At 48.5% G+C, this 23,037-nt stretch overlaps 1 protein-coding gene and 1 long non-coding RNA gene across 5 annotated transcripts in view; one reads left to right on the forward strand and one right to left on the reverse strand.

The window, feature by feature from the left end:
• Positions 1–9,642, reverse strand: part of LOC139186869 (uncharacterized) — a 29,834-nt gene extending 20,192 nt beyond the window's left edge. The window contains exons 1-2 of the long non-coding RNA XR_011570485.1: positions 9,461–9,642; positions 8,781–8,907 (exon numbers count right to left, since the gene is read on the reverse strand). This is a non-coding gene — a long non-coding RNA (uncharacterized lncRNA). The remainder of the gene's footprint in view (positions 1–8,780; positions 8,908–9,460) is intronic.
• ASAP1 (ArfGAP with SH3 domain, ankyrin repeat and PH domain 1) overlaps positions 1–23,037 on the forward strand; it is a 339,744-nt gene that overhangs the window by 298,857 nt on the left and 17,850 nt on the right. For 3 of the 4 annotated variants that reach the window (XM_019973810.2, XM_070802437.1, XM_070802436.1), the window contains 7 exons: positions 3,204–3,390; positions 3,627–3,712; positions 5,070–5,185; positions 5,497–5,564; positions 6,726–6,833; positions 8,286–8,514; positions 18,014–18,184. In XM_019973810.2, coding sequence (XP_019829369.2) covers positions 3,204–3,390; positions 3,627–3,712; positions 5,070–5,185; positions 5,497–5,564; positions 6,726–6,833; positions 8,286–8,514; positions 18,014–18,184 — 965 coding nt within the window. The remainder of the gene's footprint in view (positions 1–3,203; positions 3,391–3,626; positions 3,713–5,069; positions 5,186–5,496; positions 5,565–6,725; positions 6,834–8,285; positions 8,515–18,013; positions 18,185–23,037) is intronic. The other variant, XM_019973812.2, reaches the window with a different exon arrangement.

Raw genomic sequence — 23,037 nt, forward strand, 5'->3', positions numbered from 1 at the left:
CTACCCTTCCCCAAACTTCTTCGTGGCTATGGCATTCTTCCCCACCAGAGGAAAACTCATTATGAGGAAAAAACAGAGCAAAGTACTTCTGAAATTGTTGTTCAGTGGCTTCAATCGTGTCCGACTCTTTGTGACCCCATGGACTATAGCCCGCCAGGCTCCTTTGTCCGTGGGATTCTCCAGGCAAGAATACTGGAGTGGGTTGCCATTTCCTCCTCCAGGGAAATCTTCGCAACCCAGGATTGAACCCAGGTCTCCTGCATTGGCAGGCGGGTTCTTCACCACTGAGCCACCTGGGAAGCCCATTTCTGGAATGCACCGACTATTTTTGCCATCACCTTTCCCTAAGTAATTGTAGCTGCTCTACAATTACAATTATTACAATTAGGATAAATCTTCATAAGGACAGTTAATCCTTACTGTCACATCACATATTGTAGTAAATAAGAGACAAACTAAAGCAATGCGAGATTCCTATCAGATTGGCAACAATCCAGGTGCTTAACGGCCCGCTCAGCCAGACTGTGGGAAAACAGGCATCTCTGCTCGTGTGTTGTTGGTGGGAGTACAAATGGAACACCAGCCACAAGAGGCAAATTAGACACGTTTATCATAATTATAGATTTATTTACCCTGACTCAGCACCTGCCCTTCTGGGAGGTTGTTCCCGTTCTGTATTAGAGAAAGATTAGGAACAAAGCAGATGTCTACCTAAGAATCCCTTGGACTGCAGGAAGATCAAATCAGTCCATCCTAAAGGAAATCAGCCCTGAATATTCATTGGAAGGACTGACGCTGAAGCCGGAGCTCCAATACTGTGGCCACCTGATGGGAAGAGCTGACTCACTGGAAAAGACCCTGATGCTGGGAAGACTGAGGGCAGGAGAACGGGGCAACAGAGAATGAGATGGTTGGATGGCATCACCGACGCAATGGACATGAATTTGAGTAAGCTCCAGGAAATAGTGAAGGATAGGGAAGCCTGGTGTGCTGCAATCCGTGGGGTCGCAAACAGCCGGATATGACTGAACAACACACAGACATAGTCTGTAGTGTGGCCACACAGCGGAACACCTTATAAATGTAAAAAGGAATACAGGAGCCTCTCCTGTCCTGATCGGGGATCATCTCCAGAATGACTGTCAAGTGAAACCATCAGGGGACAGAGCAGCCTTCAGAGCATGCTGCCTTTGGAGCAGGGAAGGGTGAGGGCATGGGAGGAAGTGCATATAGGCACACCTTAAACCCCAACCCAGAATCCCTCTCCAAACTCAGGAACCGAACTGGGGGCACATCTCCTGATTAATCCCTCCGTTTTGAACTCTCGCTATTCTGTCTGGACTCCAAATTGATTTGGACAATGAAGGACGCACATAAACATATACATTTATTTTCACTTGGGTCTGCTTAAAGAAACACTGGCAAATACCCAGGAAACTAATAAAAGTCCTTCCTCTGGGGTGGGCGTGGACACGAGACCCCCTGAGTCATGAGACCCCCTAACTCATTATTGAGTCATGTGACTCTTGAAACCTATTCAAAAGGCTTTACGTTGACTTTAAACTTTAAAATTCTAAATCCTGTGGATAAATAGGAGAAAAGAGGTTTAATTCCCACTCAAGGGATCAGAGACACAGACACCATCCTCAATGTTTTGCCAGCCCTTCCCGGGTGGTTGGTTATTCAGGCACCAAATTTGCAAAGCACTAAAGTTACCATGGTGCACATTCGATGAACGTGCTTTTTCAGTCTGAAATTATGAAATGCAATCTTCCAGAAGGCCTTTTGGCAGTTGTCTTTTCTTTGAATTCAACAAACGCATACTGTATGTTTAGTCTGCGCCTCGTATTATGTTAGATGCTGGGGATCTGGAAAAGCACAAAACTAGGTATAAATCCTGTCCTTGGGACACCTGGGTACTAACCAGACAATTAAACAATAGATTGTTTACTCATAGTTGTGGTTTAAGTGTCAGAGAAGAGAAGTCAAGGATGCTGGGGGCATGTATAATACCCTAAGCTAATCTGAGCGGCGTGTGGTTTAACCGACCATCATCCTACCACAAAAACTGCTTGCATGTCTTTTTTCCACACTAATGAGCTCAAATTGCACTGAGAAACAGGGCTTTCAGAAGCTAGTTTGATTACAAGACAACCACAACCAAATACAGTCCGGGATTACTTCACGAATGTGGTAACAGTAAATGCTCAGCTTGTACATGGCCCGGTCTTGCTCGCACCAGCATTTTTTAAGTGTTCACATGACCCAAACCTTGAAGGTGTTACTTTAGGATAAATTTTGTAAGAGCATGGATTTTTGTTTCCTACTGCTCACATGAGAGGCAGCATTGGCCCTGCCTTCTCCTTATGAGAGCTCGTGGTTCTCTGAATCTCTCATGTAGACTCAGGAGCCAGACTCCATGAATTAGAGCCCTCTTGGAAAGTGGAAAGCACCTATTAGGTACTGTATGTTCTTTAATTCAAAATACACTGGTGAGTTACTATCCTCATTTTCAGATGAAATAAACAAAAACTGAAGATTAAGTAGTTTGACCAAAGTTACGTAGCTAATATGCTGTAGGACTAAGATTGGAACTCCAGATCCATTCTTTGTGTTTTACTTTATGGGCTCATGTAATAGGGAAACTCAAAGGGTGAGTTCAGGCACGTCTGTATCCAGGATGTCAGACAGCATCACCTGGACCCTAGCTCACTCTCCTGACTCTTGTCTGACCTTTCCTCTGAGCCAATGTCAACATCACCCTTTCCCCAAAGGTGGCCACTTGGGCACTTAGGTCATAGACTCACTCCTGCAGCTAGGGAGGCAGGCTCAGAACCATTTGAACTGAAGCAGAGGAGGGATAGGTCCGATGAGAAGGAGAAATGCTGCGCCAGGCCCACCTAGGCTCTGGGCATGTTGTCCACAGCAGGAAGGACCACCATCTGTCCCCCTGGAACTCCGCACTTGGCCTGTGGGAGGGGCTTCAGCGACAGCCACGCGGAGCGTCAGTTTCCTATCAGTTTCTTCATTCTGTCTCTGCCGCAGTCAACTTGATTTAAACCTAGTCAGCTGGAATGTTGAAGAGAAGTGTGTCTTAACTAAAATAACTCTTGGCGGAACTGTTTGTCAGAAAAAATTTAAATCTTTTCTTAGCTCTTGAAAAATAAAAAAATCTGAGTTCATTTTGTTTTGGTCTATTTTAGGACCGTACGGAAGGAATATATCACTGCAAAGTATGTAGATCATAGGTTTTCACGGAAGACCTGTTCATCGTCATCAGCTAAACTGAACGAATTGCTTGAGGCCATCAAATCCAGGGATTTACTTGCACTAATTCAAGTCTATGCCGAGGGGGTGGAGCTAATGGAACCGCTGCTGGAACCCGGACAGGTAACAGCCTCCCCAAAATCAGGATGAGGAGGGATGTGGAAAGCCAGTTTAAAAGAGGACGTCATAACAACACAGAGTGAGGTGACACATTAAGTGACCATGTTTAAATCAGGACAATTTGAGACTGAAAGGGGCTGCTGTCAATAACTACTTTTGGGCAACTGGACATAAACGAAGCCTGTCTAGGCAAACCAGGACATCTCATCACCCTATTTATATTTGTTCTTTCCCTTTAGGAGCTTGGGGAGACAGCCCTTCATCTTGCAGTCCGAACCGCAGACCAGACATCTCTCCATTTGGTGGACTTCCTTGTACAAAACTGGTACAGTTTTAGTTTTCTCTGAATGTGCATTGTGAGTTGACATAAACAGCCCTCTTGGTGGCCTGGATCAGGACTCGGCAATTTTTTTCTGTAAAGAGCCAGATACTCTTATAGGCTTTGCAGGCCATGAGGTGTCTGTCACAGCCATTCAGTGTGGCCATCATAGTGTGAAAACTGCCATGATCAGTATGTAAACAAGTGAGCATGGCCATGTTCTAATAAAACTTTATTTACAAAAACAAGCAGAGGGCCAGATATGGCCCATGGCCTATAGTTGGCCAACCCTTGGCCTAGATAACTGTAAAATCCTTTCTCTGTGTCCAAAACCTGCTACTTAAGGGAGGCTGAAAGAGCAGAGACTTAACAGCACAAGTAAAACAGCTCTGTGAGTTTTTATTGTTTGTAACTTCAGTATGTGTGGCTGACTCAATTGCTAATTCAAATTTAGGACATACTAAGGAGAACAATCAGAGAAGGCAATAGCACCCCACTCCAGTACTCTTGCCTGGAAAATCCCATGGATAGAGGAGCCTGGTAGGCTGTAGTCCATGGGGTCGCTAAGAGTCGGGCATGACTGAGCGACTTCACTTTCACTTTTCACTTTCATGCATTGGAGAAGGAAATGGCAACCCACTCCAGTATTCTTGCCTGGAGACTCCCAGGGATGGAGGAGCCTGGAGGGTTGCCGTCTATGGGGTCACACAGAGTCGGACACAACTGAAGCAACTTAGCAGCAGCAGCAAGGAGAACAATATTGAGCGCAGGAGGTTTGGGTTTGTTGAATTCTTTTTTGGGTAGTTCTGTAATCCACACATTAGGAAGAGGAACTGGAGCTCATTCAAAGGAAAGTAATCAAAATAGGGGATTTGAACCCACATTCAAAGAATGGTGTCTTTGTTCTTCAAGGCAGATTGTAACAACCAGCCTCTTCCATAGAGGTGGTTCAGTGTAGTGGTTCATACCATTGGCTCCAGAAACACTGCCTATGTTCAGATCCCTACTCCATCATCTGTGTCTTGGTAATCTCGAGGACTTTATCCTCTCTAACTGTTTTTGTCTGAAAAATAAAGTTGATAATATACCCACCCCATAAGATGGTTGTGAAGATTAAGTGAGCTGATAGGTGTAAGAGACGTGTGTCTGTCCTAAACACAGTAGGCACTCCAAAAGTGCTGGCTGTTGTTGTCATTACGCTGCTTATAAATTCAGGTGTCATGCTAGAAACAACATCGTCTTCCCTGCCTCTAAGAAGAAGGTCTCAAATTTGACTCAGTCGTTAGCATGGGTAAAAGTGGTTCATCTGTAGTTCTAAGTTACAGAGCAAGTCATTTGTTTTCCGAATGCTTTCATTTTTCAGTGGGAACCTGGATAAGCAGACGGCCCTGGGGAACACGGCCCTGCACTACTGTAGTATGTACAGTAAACCAGAGTGTTTGAAGCTGCTGCTCAGGAGCAAGCCCACTGTGGACGTCGGTAAGTATGGCCAAGTGCCTCTTCACAGCCACGGCGAGGGGCTTCACTGGAGGTGCAGCGGTTAAAACTCCATGCTTCCAATGCAGGGGGTGAAGTTTCCATCCTTGGTTGGGAATTAAGATCCCACATGCTATGCAGTGCAGCCAAAAAATAAAATACATTTTTTTAAAAAGGGAGAAAGAATAACCACTGTAAGAGCATTCAGTCTGCTGCAACTGAGACATGCCCATTCCGTTGTACTCTGAGTCTTGTTTTTTGCCTTTTCAAGATGCATCTTAGATAATCATGCAAATGTATTCCCCCTGTTTCAGTTAATCAGGCTGGAGAGACCGCCCTGGACATAGCAAAGAGACTGAAAGCCACTCAGTGTGAAGACCTGGTAAGCAGAGTGGGAAACGGGTTAGACCCTCTGCCTTAAAAGGGCGTTCTCAGAAACCGAGACTGGGAATTAGAGAAGCAGATTTTTTGAGGAGGAGGTGAGGTGGGGGACATAGGCTAAAGAAATTCAGGCCAGCACTAAGGCTAGATTTTAAAACACAGTGAAGTGATCAATTCTTCATCCACATCTTTTCCGTGCAGTTACAGTGTAGCAGCTAAAAGGCATCTGAGAGGTCTTGTTACCAGCCAGAGGTGCGGATTGAGGTGCTGGGGATATTTTTGTTGTTTGGGGGTTTTTGGGGTGACCTACAAGTTGTCCCAAAGTGCTGCTTTTTCTTCTTTGCCAGGCCATTAGTCTTTCTCTGTAGCTTAATACTAAGTAATTATTTGAGGACTTCCCTAGCAGTCCAGCGGTCAAGACGCCACATTTCCACTGCAGGGGGCCCGGGTGCAGTCCCCGGTTGGGGAACTAAGATTATGCAGGCTGTCCCCAAAAATAAAATGAAATAATAGGGCAAGTAAAGCGCAAAGTATAATGATCCCCAGCGTGTTCAGTGCCCTGCCCTGCCCATTCTATGTACACACTCACCCCCAGCCCCACTGGTTCTTGCTTAGACCTCTGGGCCTTTACATAGAGCTTGAGTCCCTTACCCACAGAAAAGGGTACGACAGGAAGGTAAGTGATGCTCCCTGGAGTTTCTGCCAAATGTCCAGGCCCCGCAGTTGTCCTTCTTTATTTTTTGTAAGAATCCTTTGAGGAAGTTGAGTCACCCCTGCCCTACTTTATGACTGAGAAAGTGTACCCTGCGTGGAACTGGGGCCATCTGACCTTAGAGGCAGACCTTTCAAACTTTTCTAACTCCAGTTTTGCCCTCCAGCCAAGAACTTACAGTTGTAAATTCTTGAGACGCATGTTCATGATGTTAAGAAAACTTTTCATTTTGAAGAGAAGTCATCCAGATTAGAAAGGCTCTGCTTGTAATTCTTGGCAATCCCTCTCAGGTCTGTCCTGTGGCAGTCTGTCCCATTTGTATAATCAGAGTCTTGCCTACATCGCAGCTACTGGTGATTAATCTGAAACCAGGAATGAGGTGGAAGCTACTTGACGTTTATATAATGTCAGGGTGCCTCGCCTTTAAATTAAAACTGCTGTCATTTTCAGCTTTCCCAAGCTAAATCTGGAAAGTTCAATCCACACGTCCACGTGGAATATGAGTGGAATCTTCGACAGGAGGAGATGGATGAGAGCGATGACGACCTGGATGACAAAGTGAGTGGAAATGATGCCCCGGGGTTCCTAGGCGCTGCTCCCGGGTTCTGTCCCCGTGCAGATAAGAGCCATTCTTTGTGAGGCTGATTTTGGCCTCGTAACCTGATTTACCCGTGCGGGACCAGGTGACTCTGCACCACTGAGGTTCTAAATCTGGAGGTTGCATGGCTGCTGTTGCTGTTACCGGGGGTTGGAAGTGTCTGGAATCGGAGAGGTTGGGCTTAGGCGTGCAGGCCTGAGTCATCAACATTTGTCATTCAGTTGCTCAGTTGTATCCAACTCTTTGTGACCCCATGGACTGCACCATGCCAGGCTTCCCTGTCCTTCACCATCTCCTGGAGCTTGCTCAAACTCATGCCCACCAAGTCAGTGATGCCATCCAACCATCTCATCCTCTGTCACCCCCTTCTCTTCCTGCCTTCAATCTTTCCCAGCATCAGAGTCTTTTCTAATGAGTTGGCTCTTCGCATCAGGTGGCCAAAGTATTGGAGCTTCAGCATCAGTCCTTCCAATGAATATTCAGGATTGATCTCCTTTAGGATGGACTGGTTGGATCTCCTTGCAGTCCAAGGGACTCTCAAGAGTCTTCTCCAGCACCACAGTTCAAAAGCATTAATTTTTTAAGTTGATGTTAATGAGTCATCAACATTATCTAGCAGTTACGGCCACAGGCATGACTGAGGTTCCCTCCCAAGAGGATGCAGAAGGAAAGGGCGGAGGGTAGTGGACAGCTTGGACATCAAACTGCTGAGTGGGAACGAACAGTTAGCGTAGATTACAGACGGGGCCTCACCATCCAAACGCTGGGGAACGTGTCCTGCACAGGGGCAGTATCTGTGGATAAGGTTAAATCTGTGAGATTTCGCGAATTTATGGTTGTTAACAGAAAGGAGGGATGGGGGAAGGGACAGTTAGGGAGTTTGGAATGGACATGTACACGCTGCTGTATTTAAAATTGATTACCAACAAGGACCTACTGTAGAGCACAGGGAACTCTGCTCAGTGTTATGTGACAGCCTGGATGGGAGGGAGTTTAAGGGAGAATGGATACATGTATATATGTGAGTCCCTCTGCTCTTTTCTCAAAACTATCACAAGGTTGTTAATCGAGTATACCCCCACTACAAAATTAAAAGTTGCTTCTGAATACTGTGACCCCTCAAAGGCATGTCCCTAGGGGGACCCCGGTGATGACAGGAGTCAGACGTGAACTTTCTAGATGTTTTGCTTGTGCTGTGTCACGACTCTTTAAGTTTTCGTGTGGCTGACTCCAGATGCGCAGAACATGGGAACCCCACCTGCTCCTGAGCCTGCCCTGCCCCGTCCCCCCACCCCCTCCCGAGCCTGCCCTGCCCGCGTCCCCCCACCCCCTCCCGAGCCTGCCCTGCCCACATCCCCTGGGCACCCTGATTACCGGCTGACCCCCACCTGCACTGTTGTTTCGCTTGCCAGCCGAGCCCCATCAAGAAGGAGCGCTCCCCCCGACCGCAGAGCTTCTGCCACTCCTCCAGCATCTCCCCCCAGGACAAGCTCTCACTGCCGGGCTTCAGCACGCCAAGGGACAAGCAACGACTCTCCTACGGCGCCTTCACCAACCAGATCTTCGTCTCCACAAGCACAGACTCACCCACGTCACCGATCGCAGAGGCGCCCCCGCTGCCTCCCAGAAACGCCACGAAAGGTACGAGCCTTGGGAAGGGCCGTGTGACTCCATCCTCAGAGCTGGGAACCTACCCAGCTTTGAGGTCAGAATCGCGGGGTAAGCGTGAGCAGCAGGGCTGTGACGTCAGCACGGCTTGAAATAGGAACCCTGCCCTCTGCTGCATTACAGCCGAGAAATAGTGTTACGGGCATGCCTCATGCCTCGTCTTGTGTGAACCTCACAGCCTCCCATGAGGTCCGTGCTTTTGTGCCCATTGTACAGGAAACAGAGCTAGAGTGACTCACCCAAGGTCGTGCAGCCGGTAAGTGGCGGAGTGGAGGTTCCATCCAGGGTCACAAAACCAGTGCTCTTTCCTGTGTAGTGCGGGGTGGGATTTCCGTTCTTCTTTGAGAAGTTTCTTTCCTACTGACACTAAAATGTAATAACAGTGATAGTTAATACTTACGAAGCTCTTGCTTTATGAGTGGCCCTAAACCCAGAACTTCTTTTTCCACACTCACAGAATGAGGTGCAAAGGACAGTTGGTGGCAATAGGCAGACAGGGGTCTGTGGTTCAAGGAGGCTGAGTCATTGCTCTGAGGTTCTTGGTGATTGGGATCCTCATCCAGGTGCTGTGTGACCCCAACCCACATTCCCGTGCTCTCTGATGAGGAGTGGTTTTTCCGTGAGATGCCAACCGGGGCAGGACTTTACCAGAGGAGGGTTATTATGCTGGGAGTGACAGTCCACAGACCCCCCTCCTGTTTCTCTAATCCATAGAACACCCTGCCCAGAAAGTCCATGTATTCCCACCTACATGGGGACAAGTTGAGAAGCAGAAATGGTCACATTAAGGAGTCACCCTGCCCAGGGCCGGGGAGCTTCCCAGGTGGCTCAGTAGTAAAAGAATCCACCCGCCAGTGCAGGAGACCCAGATTCGATCCCTGGGTCGGGAAGATCCACTGGAGAATGAACAGCAACGCACCCCAGTATTCTTGCCTGGGACATCCCGTGGACGGAAGAGCCTGGCAGGCCACAGTCCATGGAATCACAAGGAGTTGGATGCGACTAAGCACCACCCGGGGGAAATCCGAGAGGTACCCAGAGCTGGAGCTTCGGGTCTGGCCTCAGCCAGCAAATCCCAGTGCAGGATTCGCGATGTGTGCTTGGCTTGTGCTCACGCAGGTTCAGGGGCTCCCCGGGCACAATGGCACGCCTGTTGAAGTCACACTGGGGCTATTTTCTAGGGAATGTGAGCTTTATTCAAAACAGTGTTTTTTCAGAGCTTATTCTCCATTGAAATAGTGTTATAAATGGGAGCAGTGTTCTTAGACCCCAAATGGCCTCCGAGATTATAAAATAGCGGAGGAAGTTAAAATAAGACTTGGGCATGAACGGTACCCATCAGAGATAACCCGTGACCAGAGCAGCAACAGCACATGGAAGCCAGAGGCTTATTAACCCGCTGGCGTGGTTCTTAGTCCCACGCATTATGCTGGAACGCACCTTTTACATCACTAGCCAGTCAGGGCACAGGTGTTCTATAAGAAGGCTGTGTTGCCGCTCACTTCTGGGTGACGGTGTTTCCCATCGGGGTAGCAGTCTGCTCAGAGCAGCATTCCTCTCTTCATGCTAAAGAGGACCTAATTGTGCTTACGAAAGAAAAAGTGATCATAACCTCTCAGATCCTCCAGGTCATTCAGAATCTTGGAGAGATCTACAGGAGGAAATGACACCAGAGTCCTAGGAGCCAGGAGGCCCCCTTCACCTCCCTGTACCCCTTTCTGTAATTTTATCTCAAGGGGATGCAGAAACCCATAAAATACACTGACTGAATACCAGAGTATGTATCTGTTGCCACCTTGAATAAATTTCTCATTAGCTCTTCACCAAAGGCCCAGAAGACAAAGACCAGACTTACTTAGTGATCCAGCTGCTGAAACAAGTGCTGAGAGACGGGCACGGCAGCCAGGCTCAGCTGAGGATAGACTGCTCACCCCCCTGCCCCCGGAAAATCCAATATTTGAACGTAGACATCCCTCCCTGCTAAAATCAGGAGTGTTCTTCCAGGCTGTTCACAGCAGGACATCAGATTCCGAGCTGGTGAGACACAAGAAGCCCGGCCCACCCGTGACTTGCAGAAGGGATTTGAAACAGGAGATGCTTCCTGTGGTCAGCTTGGCTCACATGCCCTTACATGTAGGAAGGAAAGCGATCGTGTTTGCATGGCGTTCTCAAGTGCTAACCCTGTCCCACCCGGTTCCTTCTGACATTCAGCTCACCTTGCCGAGATTCAGGCTCTTCATCTGAAAAATCAGGATTGGGCTTCTGGCGGGGTCCTTGCTTAGAGCGTGAAGTCATATTTGCAAAGTGACTGGCACGGCGTGGGCATTGAGTACGTAGCATGGCAGCCTATTTGGTCCTGCTGCAGGTGTTCGGTTCTGCAAGTGTCCTGGGTCCTGGGAAGGGAGCAAAGGGTGGAGCTCGGGCTCCAGTGGACGAGAAGGGTGAGCTGGCCATCGGGGCAGCTGTGGGTGCCGCTGCAGGTTTGAAGAAAGGGTGAAAGAAGTCTCCCTTCCACTCTCCCCTCCACTCCTGCAGGGATGCCATGAGTGAGCCATCCCTGCATCCCCGGCACAGGTGTGCTCCGTCAGCGCTTTTTGCATGAATAAACAACAGCGGAATCAATGAGAGCACATCCCAGAAGTATGTGGCCAGAGCAAGGAGGGGATACTCAGAAAACTAACCCAGATGTCCTGGGGCCGTGATAGACAGTTGACCTGCTGAATGTGATAGATAGTTGGCCTGCAGAATGTTTATGCCCACACTCAGTTGTGTAAGCCTTTTATACACCATTTCTCTGACTCTCTTTTGAGGTCTGTGGCAACAGAGAGGGGTGGCCAGGGAGGAGACCTGTCCTCCCCGGGGTCTGAAGGTGGCCGACCACCCTCAGAGTGTGAGTCAGGGAGCCTAGGAGATGTCCCCCATCCCACCCCCGCCCCGCCCCAGAGGGACATGATTCATATGCTGATGACTCTTAAGTTTCCTGGGATTTTTTTTTTTTTTTTTTTATCTCATTGGAAGATAGCAACTTGAATGGCTTGATTTTAATACTTCCCAGGGACCATTGTCCTTCATTCCAGTTGAATTTTCTAGGTTTTGGTTGCGGGTGGGCATTGTGAGATGGGAGATTTGGGGGCCTGTTGTTTTTTTTTTTTTTTTCAGTCTCTCTCACTCTTCTTTAAAGCATCACATGTGTCACCTTGCGCTGGCCAAGAACACTTCTGTCACTTCCGCCCTTGGCCGTGGTCACTGGCACAGGCTGTCCAGCCAGCCTCCTGACTGCCAGGGCATGGAAAGAAGTCCTTGCTGTGTGTCTTGCACAGAAGTATGTATGAGTAAGCGTTCAGGAGCCAACCCTAAGCCCCTTGAGTTTGGCTCTTTTCTCTTAATATTCCCGGAAGGAGGTTGAAGGACACATGAACAGCTCTCATGTGTTCTGTGATGCTGGGTCCTTCACAGCGTCACTCCGCCATGTTGGGACCCCACCGGCTCCATGGCTGACCCACCATGGTTTCTCCACACGCTCCCTCCACCACACTCTGCCTCTGTTTCCCCTTCTGAGCGAGGAGGTGTCTGTAGCTTCTTCCTTGTACACACACAGTTCTTCTCTAAGTAAAGTTACTACATCTTTACCTATGTTTTGAGTGATGTAATCTCTCCTCTCTCTCAGGCTCTGTACTGTGAAAACTGTTCAGTTCATTCGCTCAGTCATGTCCGACTCTTTGCATCCCCGTGAACCGCAGCACACCAGGCCTCCCCGTCCATCACCAACTCCCTGAGTTTACCCAAACTCATGTCCATTGAGTCGGTGATGCCATCCAACCATCTCATCCTCTGTCGTCCCCTTCTCTTCCTGCCCTCAATCTTTCCCAGCATCAGGGTCTTTTCAAATGAGTCAGCTCTTCGCATCAGGTGGCCAAAGTATTGGAGTTTCAGCTTAAACATCAGTCCTTCCAATGAACGCTCAGGACTGATCTCCTTTAGGATGGACTGGTTGGATCTCCTTGCAGTCCAAGGGACTCTCAAGAGTCTTCTCTAACATCACAGTTCAAATGCATCAATTCTTCCACACTCAGCTTTCTTTATAGTTCAGTTCTCACATCCATACGTGACTACTGGAAAAACCATAGCCTTGACTAAATGGACCTTTGTTGGCAAAGTAATGTCTCTGCTTTTTAATATGCTGTCTAGGTTGGTCATAGCTTTCCTTCCAAGGAGTAAGCATCTTTTCATTTCATGGCTGCAATCACCATCTGCCGTGATTTTGGAGCCCCCAAATATAAAGTCTAACACTGTTTCCACTGTTTCCCCATCTATTTGCCATGAAGTGATGGGACCAGATGCCATGATCTTCGTTTTCTGAATGTTGAGCTTTAAGCCAACTTTTTCACTCTCCTCTTTCACTTGCATCAAGAGGCTTTTTAGTTCTTCTTCACTTTGTCCCATAAGGGTGGTGTCATCTACATATCTGAGGTTATTGATATTTCTCCCAGCAATCCTGATTCCAGCTTGTGCTGCTTCCAGCCCAGCGTTTCTCATGATGTACTCTGCATAATAAGTTAAATAAGCAGGGTGACAATATACAGCCTTGACGTACTCCTTTTCCTATTTGGAACCAGTCTGTGGTTCCATGTCCAGTGAAAACCATTAGACAATGCTAAATTTAAAAAGAAGAAAATGCTAAATTTTTCATTCATGTTGTCCAGAGTTGTCTGTATAACTCTGTCATTAGCTCCTGTCATTAACACTTAATATGGCATGTTAGAATATATATATTATACTTCTACAGACAGTTTTCTGCCCCAAACTGTCAGGTTAATTTTTAAAGTAATCTTCTAGGTTTTTCTTTAAATTGAAATCAGAGGTGTACCTTTGGTTTCCCAGCATGGGAGGCCTCTGGGTCCTCTGTTTTATTAAGAACCAAAGGTACAAGGGCTTCCCTGATAGCTCAGTTGGTAAAGAATCCGCCTGTCATGGAGGAGCAACCCCAGCTTGATTCCTGGATCGGGAAGATCCCCTGGAGAAGGGATAGGCTACTCATTCCAGTATCCTTGGGCTTCCCTTGTGGCTCAGCTGGTAAAGAATCCACCTGCAATGCAGGAGACCTGGGTTCGATCCCTGGGTAGGGAAGATCCCTCAGAGAAAGGAAGGGCTACCCACTCCAGTATTCTGGCCTAGAGAATTCCATGGACTGTATAGTCCATGGGTTCACAAAGAGTCGGACACGACTGAGCGACTTTCACTTTCCTTTCAAAGATGCAAGGACACTGAAGAAGGATCCTCCCGACTTATACCGTGAATTATGTCCATAGGCTGTGCCCAGAACGTGCCAGGTGCTGAGAGAGAGAAGGACAGCGTGGCCCTTGCCCTGAAGACGTTTCCAGCCTAGGAATGCGGAGACAGTGCGGGTCTGATGCTGGGTAGAGAGTGTGCAGTGCCAGTCAGCCTGTGTGTGCAGAAATATTCATAGCCACAGTTGCTCCAGGGCAAAGGAGGGTTAGAGCAGGCTTCTGGGTAAGATTACACTGGAGATGACCCTTGATAGATGCTGAGGTGGAGGGATCATAGCTTCTGAGATGTACAGCATCTCAGGATGTGTACAGCATTGTCAGGCTCGTGAGCTTCCCAAGCTTTGGCCACGTGTCGCACTCTGTGAGGGGCTTCCCCAAGCTGATGACCAGGAGATGCTCTCAGCAGCACAGTTCAAGGGGTGTCCAGTGAGGCTGCTCGAGTTGAAGGCATGGGAAGAGTGTCCAACAGATGAGTGACCCAAGAGGCTGTTAGCAATGCAGGACCACAGCCCAGCCACGCGAACCCCCAGTAAGAGCTGCAGTACACCCTGCCTCCTCGTAGAAAGACTTTCTAATAATGTAACCTCAGTGTTATTTATAGCAACTTTGTAAGCCTAGACCCATATTTTTAAGAAAAGTGTTGGTGGATAATTTGACATAATAGCCGATATTAGTGGGCACTGTGGTTTAGGGTGTTTTCTGCCTATTCCCACAGGCCCCGGCAGAGTTCAGGGGAGGAACTTGGCTGCCCAAGTCCCTCCCCTCCCCACCTGTTAATCGTGCCTCCCTTTTGAGTATGTTTGATGCTGTGTCTACTCTTTCCTATTCTCTTTTGTTTTAGCTTTCTTTCTTTTTTAATATATATTTTTTTTATTTATTTGGCTGCACTGGGTCTTAATTGTGGCGTGTGGGATCTAGTTCCCTGAGCAGGGATCGAACCCAGGCCTCCTGCACTGGGAGTGTGGAGTCTTAGCCACTGGGCCACCAGGGGAAGTCCCTGTTTTAGCTTTCTTTACCCAGCAAGAATTGCTTCTTTCCTGACTGAGCCAGTCCTCAGGTTTATTTCACTTGAAACATCATTTTCAGTGCCTAAAGACAAGTTACTCATTTCGGACATCTTTTGAGCTCTTTAAAACTTAAAAAAATTTTGTCTGCTTCCGTGGGGTCTGATACAATGTTTTTCGCCTTTCTTTAACTCATGACCTACCAGTCAGAAGATTCAGTGGCACCTTCCTTTCTGTGGCTTCTGTTCCAGAACGGTAGGTGGGTCTGGGTGTGTGTAAAATTTTCTGTGAAGGTAGATTACAGTACTGAATGTTTCTCTTTGAACTTCTCTCACTAGGTCCCCTCTCCCCCTGGTTTCTGCTCTGTCTCCCTAAGGGAGAAATTCTATCTTCCTTAAGGATCACTAGCCTTAAAACAAGAGAAGTAGCAGTTTATTCATCCATTTATTCGACACTGCATTATTAAATTCAGCTTACCAGGCCAAAGAAAAGCCTGACCTCGATAGAACCTGCAGCGTGGTGGGGAGGGAGGCCGTGACAAGTAAGCAGAAAAGGAATAATTAGAGACTGCGGCAGCTGACGCGAAGAAAGTGAGGCAAGGCTGTGTTGACGTGATGAAGGGAACACGAACCCCTACATTTTTAACATGATGATTCAGAAACCTTGACTTTGCTTGGTTTGTGGTTGGTTGCAGGACTGCTCTGGTTTGCTGTCTGCTAAAATCACGTTTACAGACCGCTCTGCCCAGAGACATCGCCCCATTGGCCGTCTGTGTTTCCGGGCAGGATTTGGAACCCATTGAATGGCCTTTCAGATGCGGTACACCGAGCAGTCCCAAGGTGGCGCTAAAGACGAACCTGCCGGAGAATCTCACCATTGTCTATTATCTATTCTCCTATTTCCAAGAGGAAAGTTACACTTCCTAGTACCGAGCTTTGTTGTTGCCGTTTGCATCAACGTGTGCCAAGCCCAGAAAATGCTGGCCTGGCTTTTAGGACAGGGCGAGCCCTCGCCAGCCCCAGAGACCTGCATCATGGTCCAGCCCAGCTCCTCTCGGCTACCTAACCTTTATCACACCATTCCCAGCTCCACTTTCCTGGCTGCAAAATGGGGCCAGGAATACCTGACCCCAGGCTTCCCAGGTGGCTCAGTGGTAAAGAATCCACTTGTCAGTGCAGGAAACCCGAGTTCAATCCCAGGATTGGGAAGATCCCTTGGAGAAGGAAATGGCGACACCAGTATTCTTGCCTGGAGAGTCCCAAGGACAGAGGAGCCTGGTGGGCTACAGTCCATGGGGTTGCAAAAGAGTCAGATACAACTTAGCAACAAGAACAATACCTGACCCACATGCCTCACAGAGTTGTTATGAAAATTGAGGGGAACACCATGTAGGAACATATTTCAAAAACTAAGAAGCCCTATGCAAACACAAGGCTAAAGTAACAATGCCTTTATTGTTGCAAAAATAAAATCGTTTCTGAAAGGGCAGTGACTGGTGTCATAATTAGGCATTGCTCTGGGGTAACAGGCTTCCATCACATATCTGTCAGTAGGACTGAGAATGAATGCTACAGCCAGGGCCATCTCATCCTAAAGCAAATGACTGTCTTCCTGAGCTGAGCAGTATTTACTTCAAGACAAGACTATCTCTTAGAAACAGGGGTTTAAGTCTGTGTTGGTACTGACCATAATTGATCATGGGATACAGCAGAGCTTGTTTTCCAAGGAAGGAGGCCAGCAGTAATTAAGCTTCTCTTTTAATACACAGAATGTAGAAGGCTCTTTTGGAGCCTTTCTGGGGCACCAGGTACCCACCCTCCTGCCTTAAACATTTGGGGTGGCAGTGTCCCTAGCTTTTTTCATTTCTTCCTTTTCTTCTTCTTTCAATGTTTGCGGAAACTGTTGTCTAGTTAAATCATATATCTGTTAATAATCATGAAGAGAGGTTTGTCAAGGTGCCCAGCGTCACCCAGGTCCCCAGGCACACACCAGCCACTTCAGTGTCACTTGAAATAAGTTTAACAGCATATGTACTTAAAACTCCCTTTTTTTTTTCTAAAAACATTAGAAATGGTAGTAATGGTTTGTGTGTGTGTGTGTGTGTAATATTAGTATCATTATTGCTATCCTGTCATTACCTCTAGAGAAAATAGAATCTTTTAAAAAACTTATTGACTCAAGAGGGAGGGGATATATGTATACATATAGGTGATTCATATTGTTGTACAGCAGAAACTAACACAACATTGTGAAACAATTATACTCCAATTTAAAAAATAAAATTAGGGTGTTTAAAAAAATTTTTTTAAACCTTTAGAAATTAATGAAGCTTATATAATGCATTCAGGCTTCCAGTATAATAGATGGTTTATGATTTCTGGGTCTTCCCTGGTGGCTCAGATGATAAAGAATCTGCCTGCAGTGAAGGAGACCTGAGTTCAATCCCTGGGTCAGGAAGATCCCCTGGAGAAAGAAATGGCAACCCACTCCAGTATTCTTGCCTGGAGAATCCCATGGACAGAGGAGCCTTGGCGGGCTACAGTCCACAGGGTTGCAGAGGACACAACTGAGTGAATAACACTTTCACCTTTGTGATTTCTAGAACAGGTCAGAATTGGAGGGGGAAAAAATGTTTTTGAACTTCCCTTCTTTCTAAGTAACCCTTTACATTAGAGCGTTTATTTATAAAAGTCATCAGAAAAGAGAAAAAAAACTTCTGGCAAAGTTTGCTGACTAGAGGAAAGAGTTGCAGTGCCGAGAAAACCCTGGTCTGAGGCCGCTTGGAGGTTGCGTCTGCTCTTTGCTCTCCTCTCCATTGAGGCTCCTGGCAGTGCTGGGTGTCTTCCCCAGCACAGGTTTCGCAGTGGTTCCAGGGCACTTATTGGTGTGAAATGTGTGTTTTTCCCATTGCACCCAAATGAGGTTGTCAACCCAGGAGCATTCCATGTTGACTGACATTTTGTTTCTTAACAGCACGCATTCTCCTTTTTAATTTTTTTTACCAGCAATTTTTTAAAACCCTTTTTGTGGGTTACCGGGTGGATGGACTGGGCCGTCCCCAGCCTCCTGCTTCCGTCTCCCTGTGTCATAACCCATTCTGTGCTCGGGAGTAACCGCATATGGGCTGTTCTGTCTGCGAGACCGGGATTAACCTTCCTGCCCCGTTCGATTCCTTTCCAGGTCCACCTGGCCCACCTTCAACACTCCCTCTAAGCACCCAGACCTCTAGTGGCAGCTCCACCCTGTCCAAGAAGCGGCCTCCTCCCCCACCACCCGGACACAAGAGAACCCTGTCTGACCCTCCCAGCCCACTACCTCACGGGCCCCCAAACAAAGGCGCAGTTCCTTGGGGTAAGTCATCCTCAAGTCAGGGCCCACGCTGCCCGGGGTCGGGCCGCACACGGGGCTCGGGGGGCAGTGGGCACTTAGCACGCTCAGCAGACGGAGGAGACCGCACCCACGCTGGGCCAGGGCTTAGACACGCGTTATTGCGCAGCCTCTGACGACCAAGATACGTTTGGGAAAACATTTCTATCACCACTTAGAAAGCTTAATAATGATAAGGTGCTGAGCGTTTCTTGAGCACCAGACACCCACCAGGGCCTCTGTGGTCAGGCTCTGTGTCTCTCCCAGCCCCCTTTCCCCTGCTCTCAGCCTCACTGATCTGCTTTCACTTCTGGGTCCTCCAGGCTCTTTGCCTCCTGGGGCCACCTCCTCCCTGCAGCTCTGTTGTGGGCTTGAAAGCCTGGCTCCCTTTCGTCTGTCTGTTCTAAGGGAGCCCCCATCCCCCTGTTTCCCTCCAGGCCCCGGATCTCCGCTGACACAAGAATGTTTTGTTTGTGTTTGGTGTTTTGGTCTCCATGAGAGCAGGGCCCTTGTCTGTCTTGTTCTCTTCTGTGTTCACGGAGCCTAGAATCGAGCCAGGATGCAATAGGTGCTCAGTAATCGCTGGAGAATAAAGAAACCCACCCAGAGTCCGTCAGCAGTTTACTATCTCTGTGACAGCTGGTGGTGGATAGCACATTTCCATCCACGAGGAGCGCCGTTTCCAGCTCCATCTGCCTTTTTAGTATGTCAGCCTGCCACCAACTTGGGTCAAGAGCCAGGGGTCCCCTGGGGCCCTGGCTCTGCTGGTTTACAGGTCCCCCCTTCCCCTCCCAGCGTGCCGCCTTGTGGCTTGTTTTTTGTTTGTCATTGCAACCGATAGGGAACTCAGCTGAATGCTTTTAAAGGCATTGGTGATTTGGGAGTTAGTCTCCAAGTTGTGTTCAACTCTTTGTGACCCCATGGGCTGTAGCCCACCAGGCTCCTCTGTCCATGGAATTTTCCAGGCAAGAGTACTGGAGTGGGTTGCCATTTCCTCCTCAGGGGATCTTCCCAACCCAGGGATCAAACCCAGGTCTCCCGCATTACAGGCAGTCTCGTTACCTACTGAACCCCCAGGAAAGGCCATCATTAAAGGCATTAGGTGTTCCGAACTTGGGGAGCTTTGGGGAACAGCCATGCTGCCATCTGCAGACTGGCACACGCTTGAGCCACACGTGGCTTGGAGTGCCGCAGCGCGGGTGGGCTGTCTGCTCAGCCTTCCACTCTGCTCGCTTCATGCCTGGGTTTGGGCCTCTGCACACACGCGCTCCAGGATGGAGATGAGTGGGAAAGCGTGTGCAGTGTGCTCTTCACCACCATGCTGCCCTCTGAGCAAATGCTGTGGAAATGCTGGACCGGGGCGTCCAGCTGCATGGGGAGGCTTCTCGGGGACTTCGCAGCGAGGTTGAGTAATCAGTTCTCAGTGAGACGAGCCAGGGGAGCCTTGGAGGGCACAGCCCAGGCACCCATCAGCTCCACACAGGTCCCTGAGGCTGACCGAGACCCCACCCAAGGCCTTCGGGAGTCCCCAGGGTTCGTGCAAAAGGACTTTGCCCCAGACAGCGTCCCACTGACGGTCACAAGTTTCCTGCAAGTGTTCCTACCACGAATCTCCGATTAACCTTCTTTGCGAATCTCATTAAGCTTCGATCCTGTTGTTCCTTCAGGTTTTCTTTTATTTCTCCGTGAAGTTTATCATGCCTTGCTCCATTGGTCTGCAGTTAAAATTTACCACATTTCTGTTTTCTGGCTGAAGAATCATCTCTTTCTTAGGTTCCTTCCACCTGACTGAGCAGCGGGACTCGCAGCTGCCGTTCATCTTGTTTGGTTTTGGTGGTTTTGTTGGGGACGAGGGGCATTTTTCACTAGGAAGCAAGGTTCCCCCTTTATGAGACAGAGTCAGTGTCCTGGACGGTCAGCGGGAGCCTTTGAGCTTTGAACACTTTGGGCCACGAGCAGTCGTCTGCCCTCCCCACCCACCACCACCAGCCAGAGCCACTCGCCTACCACCCACCTCCAGGCACAAAGGCAGAACCTGTCCGTGCAAAAGTGACGACTGTCCACGTCGCAGACAACCCCAGGTGGTCATTCCGTGACTATCGGGCTGGCTCTTTGAGGTGGTTGGTGTGCACGTAGGGGAGACCTTCTTGCAGACACATGTGGGCTCAGGTCAGTGACAGGCCTCTCGCCAGGCACGCTGAAGCGACTTTTAACTCTAGCCCACCACATGCTTTATGTTGTCGTCCCCACAGGTTTTCTCTCTGCCTGTCTCCCGCTGACGCCGTGGTCTAGAAGCTGAAGGCAGGGGCCAGACTCTTGTTAATAAAGCACATGGGGTGTCAGATTCCCAGTGCCCGCAGTCTCCCCCCAGGAACCCATTTTTCAGTGCTCTTTGTTGTTGTAATTCAGTCGTGTCTGACTCAGTGACCCCATGGACTGCAGCACGCCAGGCTTCCCTGTCCTTCCCTATCTCCCGGAGTTCACTCAAACTCATGTCCATTGAGTCGGTGATGCCCCAACCATCTCACAGTTGGAAAGAATCAATAACCAGCGTGCTTATGTTCCCCTAAAGTCCCCTTCTCCTCCCAGCCCCCGAGGGTGAGGGCTTCTGGGCTGTCCGAGGGCTAGGGGGTGGTGGGCATGAGGAGTGGGTAGCACAGCCCCTGAGCCCTTGCCAGGCCCCACCTGCCCACTCTCTGCCCCTTCTGGCGTAGGGATTATTACAGAGTGGTTCTGTTTACTGCTCTGCCTTTCTTAGCACGGTATGAACGCTTTATGAAGGCCGAGCTTTTTCTGTCTCTGGAGCTCCAGTGGGGACCTGTGTCACACTGCCTGTGTTCTGATCCGTCTCTACCACCTGTAGCCCTGTGGCTTTCAGCAGTTATATTTGGTTCATTTCCTACCTCAGTTTCTCCAGCTGTAAATCGGGGCTAGTTAATAGCCCTCATTGGATTCTTTGCCACAGTTTCACAGAGTAGGACATGGGGAGCTTGACTGTAAGGACACAGATTCAGAAAGGTTCAGTGCGCGGCCCAGGCCCTCTCAGCTGGTAAGAGGGGATCCCCTGTGGCTGGGAGAGCCCGTGGCCCTCACCCCCTTGGTACTCTGCTAAGTTCTGCTCATAACAGCTCGATGATCCCTGTGGCCATTCTCCTGTCTCAGCATTTGTTCCTTTACCTGTGAATGGAGTTAGGAAGAAGGTGCCCTAGCAGGTGGGCACCTTCCACCAGGCTGTTCCGCCCCATCCCTGCAGCATGGAGCCCTGATCTTTGGGGAGGTGCCCTGGGCTCTCTCCCCACTAGATCCACAGCATCCAGAGTACCCAGGTAGCCCAGACGTCACGTGACTGCAGTCCCGCCACAGTGATGAGTCCAGCCATCATCGGGGAGATGGTGAAGGCAGGATTTTGATCAGAAGACAGCCAGGCCTGTGGGCAGAATCAGGTTTTTGCAGGGACTGTTGATTTCTAAGGTGGCTTGTCGTTAAACTCACCTTTGGAGATAAAATAAGTTGCTTATAACCTACTCTCTAAAAGACCAATGCATTTTAACACAAAAATTAGTAAGGAAATGAGGACAAAGGGAAAATAAAGGTAGCAAAGTAAAATGAAGTCCAGGAGTGTGGTGTCTTCACTAAAGGCATATAACACAGGGTCACAAGCAGAGGCTGAAAATAGACCAAGGATTTGACACTGAGGTTCTTACAGGCGAGACCACAGAAGACAGCGCAGCCAGTTATCCAGTTGATGGTGGCCATAATATTAAACCTCTTCTCGAACTTGAGATCCTTGTAATTGCTACCTGCGATCAGCCTCCCCTGGGACCGCTGTCCAGTATTCACAGAAGTGTTTACAGGGCCACAACCCGGGGAACCGTAACGTGAACTGAGTGAACTTGCCAGAAGCCCGAGTTCTGATCCTCCAGTTCTTGCCTAAGTGACCTCTGGGAATTACTTTAATTAATTCCTTGTCTTTGCCTTCCAGGACTTAAAAAGTTCTATACACTTGCTTTTTTGTCCCCTACTTCCCAGGCCCCCATCCTCCCCAAGCCTCCTTTTTTTTTTTAATGGAGAACAGATAATGGATAGATAATGAATGAAAAGCTATACCAAAAATTGATTCACTTCTCCTATCTCAAGGCCAGAACTTCCAGGTGATGGAGTCAGTATTTGAAATGCCTGATCTGAGGCGCCCACATCTACTTATTGGAAGTAGCATTGACTTGTAAAAGAGCCTTTGGGCAGATATGTCCTGATTCTTTCTTTTTCTTAGATTTCCCAATATCGTCTCAAGTCAGCTGCCCCTGCCACCCAACCCCATTTTACATGCAGTTCTAGAAATAATAATGGCTACTACCATGTATAATTATTTGCCAGGTATCAGGTCCTGTACATTTGTTCATACATTATTGTATTAAGTCATCGTTTGTTGTTCATTCACTCAGTTGTGTCCGACTCCTTGCGACCCCATAAATAGTAGCATACCGGGCTTCCCCTCTGTTACCCTCTTCTCCTCCTGCCTTCAATCTTAATCTTTTCCAGTGAGTCGGCTCTTTGCATCAGGTGGCCAAAGTCCTTCCAATGAATATTCAGGATTAATTTCCTTTAGGATTTACTGGAGAGTCTCTTGGACAGCAAGGAGATCAAACCAGTCAATCCTAATTAGGGCATGATAACTGTCCTATAAAATAGGGCCTGTCATTGTCCTGGGTTAACTGATGAGATGGAAGCACAGAGGTCTAGTGACTTGCCTAAGATCACAGGTCCAGTAACTTCAGAGCTGGGATCGGAACCAATTTCTGACTCCGAGGCTCATACAAGTGTCCACTCTTCCAGAAGAC

Source organism: Bos indicus, chromosome 14 (assembly GCF_029378745.1).
Source record: "Bos indicus isolate NIAB-ARS_2022 breed Sahiwal x Tharparkar chromosome 14, NIAB-ARS_B.indTharparkar_mat_pri_1.0, whole genome shotgun sequence".
NCBI classification, from domain to species: Eukaryota; Metazoa; Chordata; class Mammalia; order Artiodactyla; family Bovidae; genus Bos; species Bos indicus.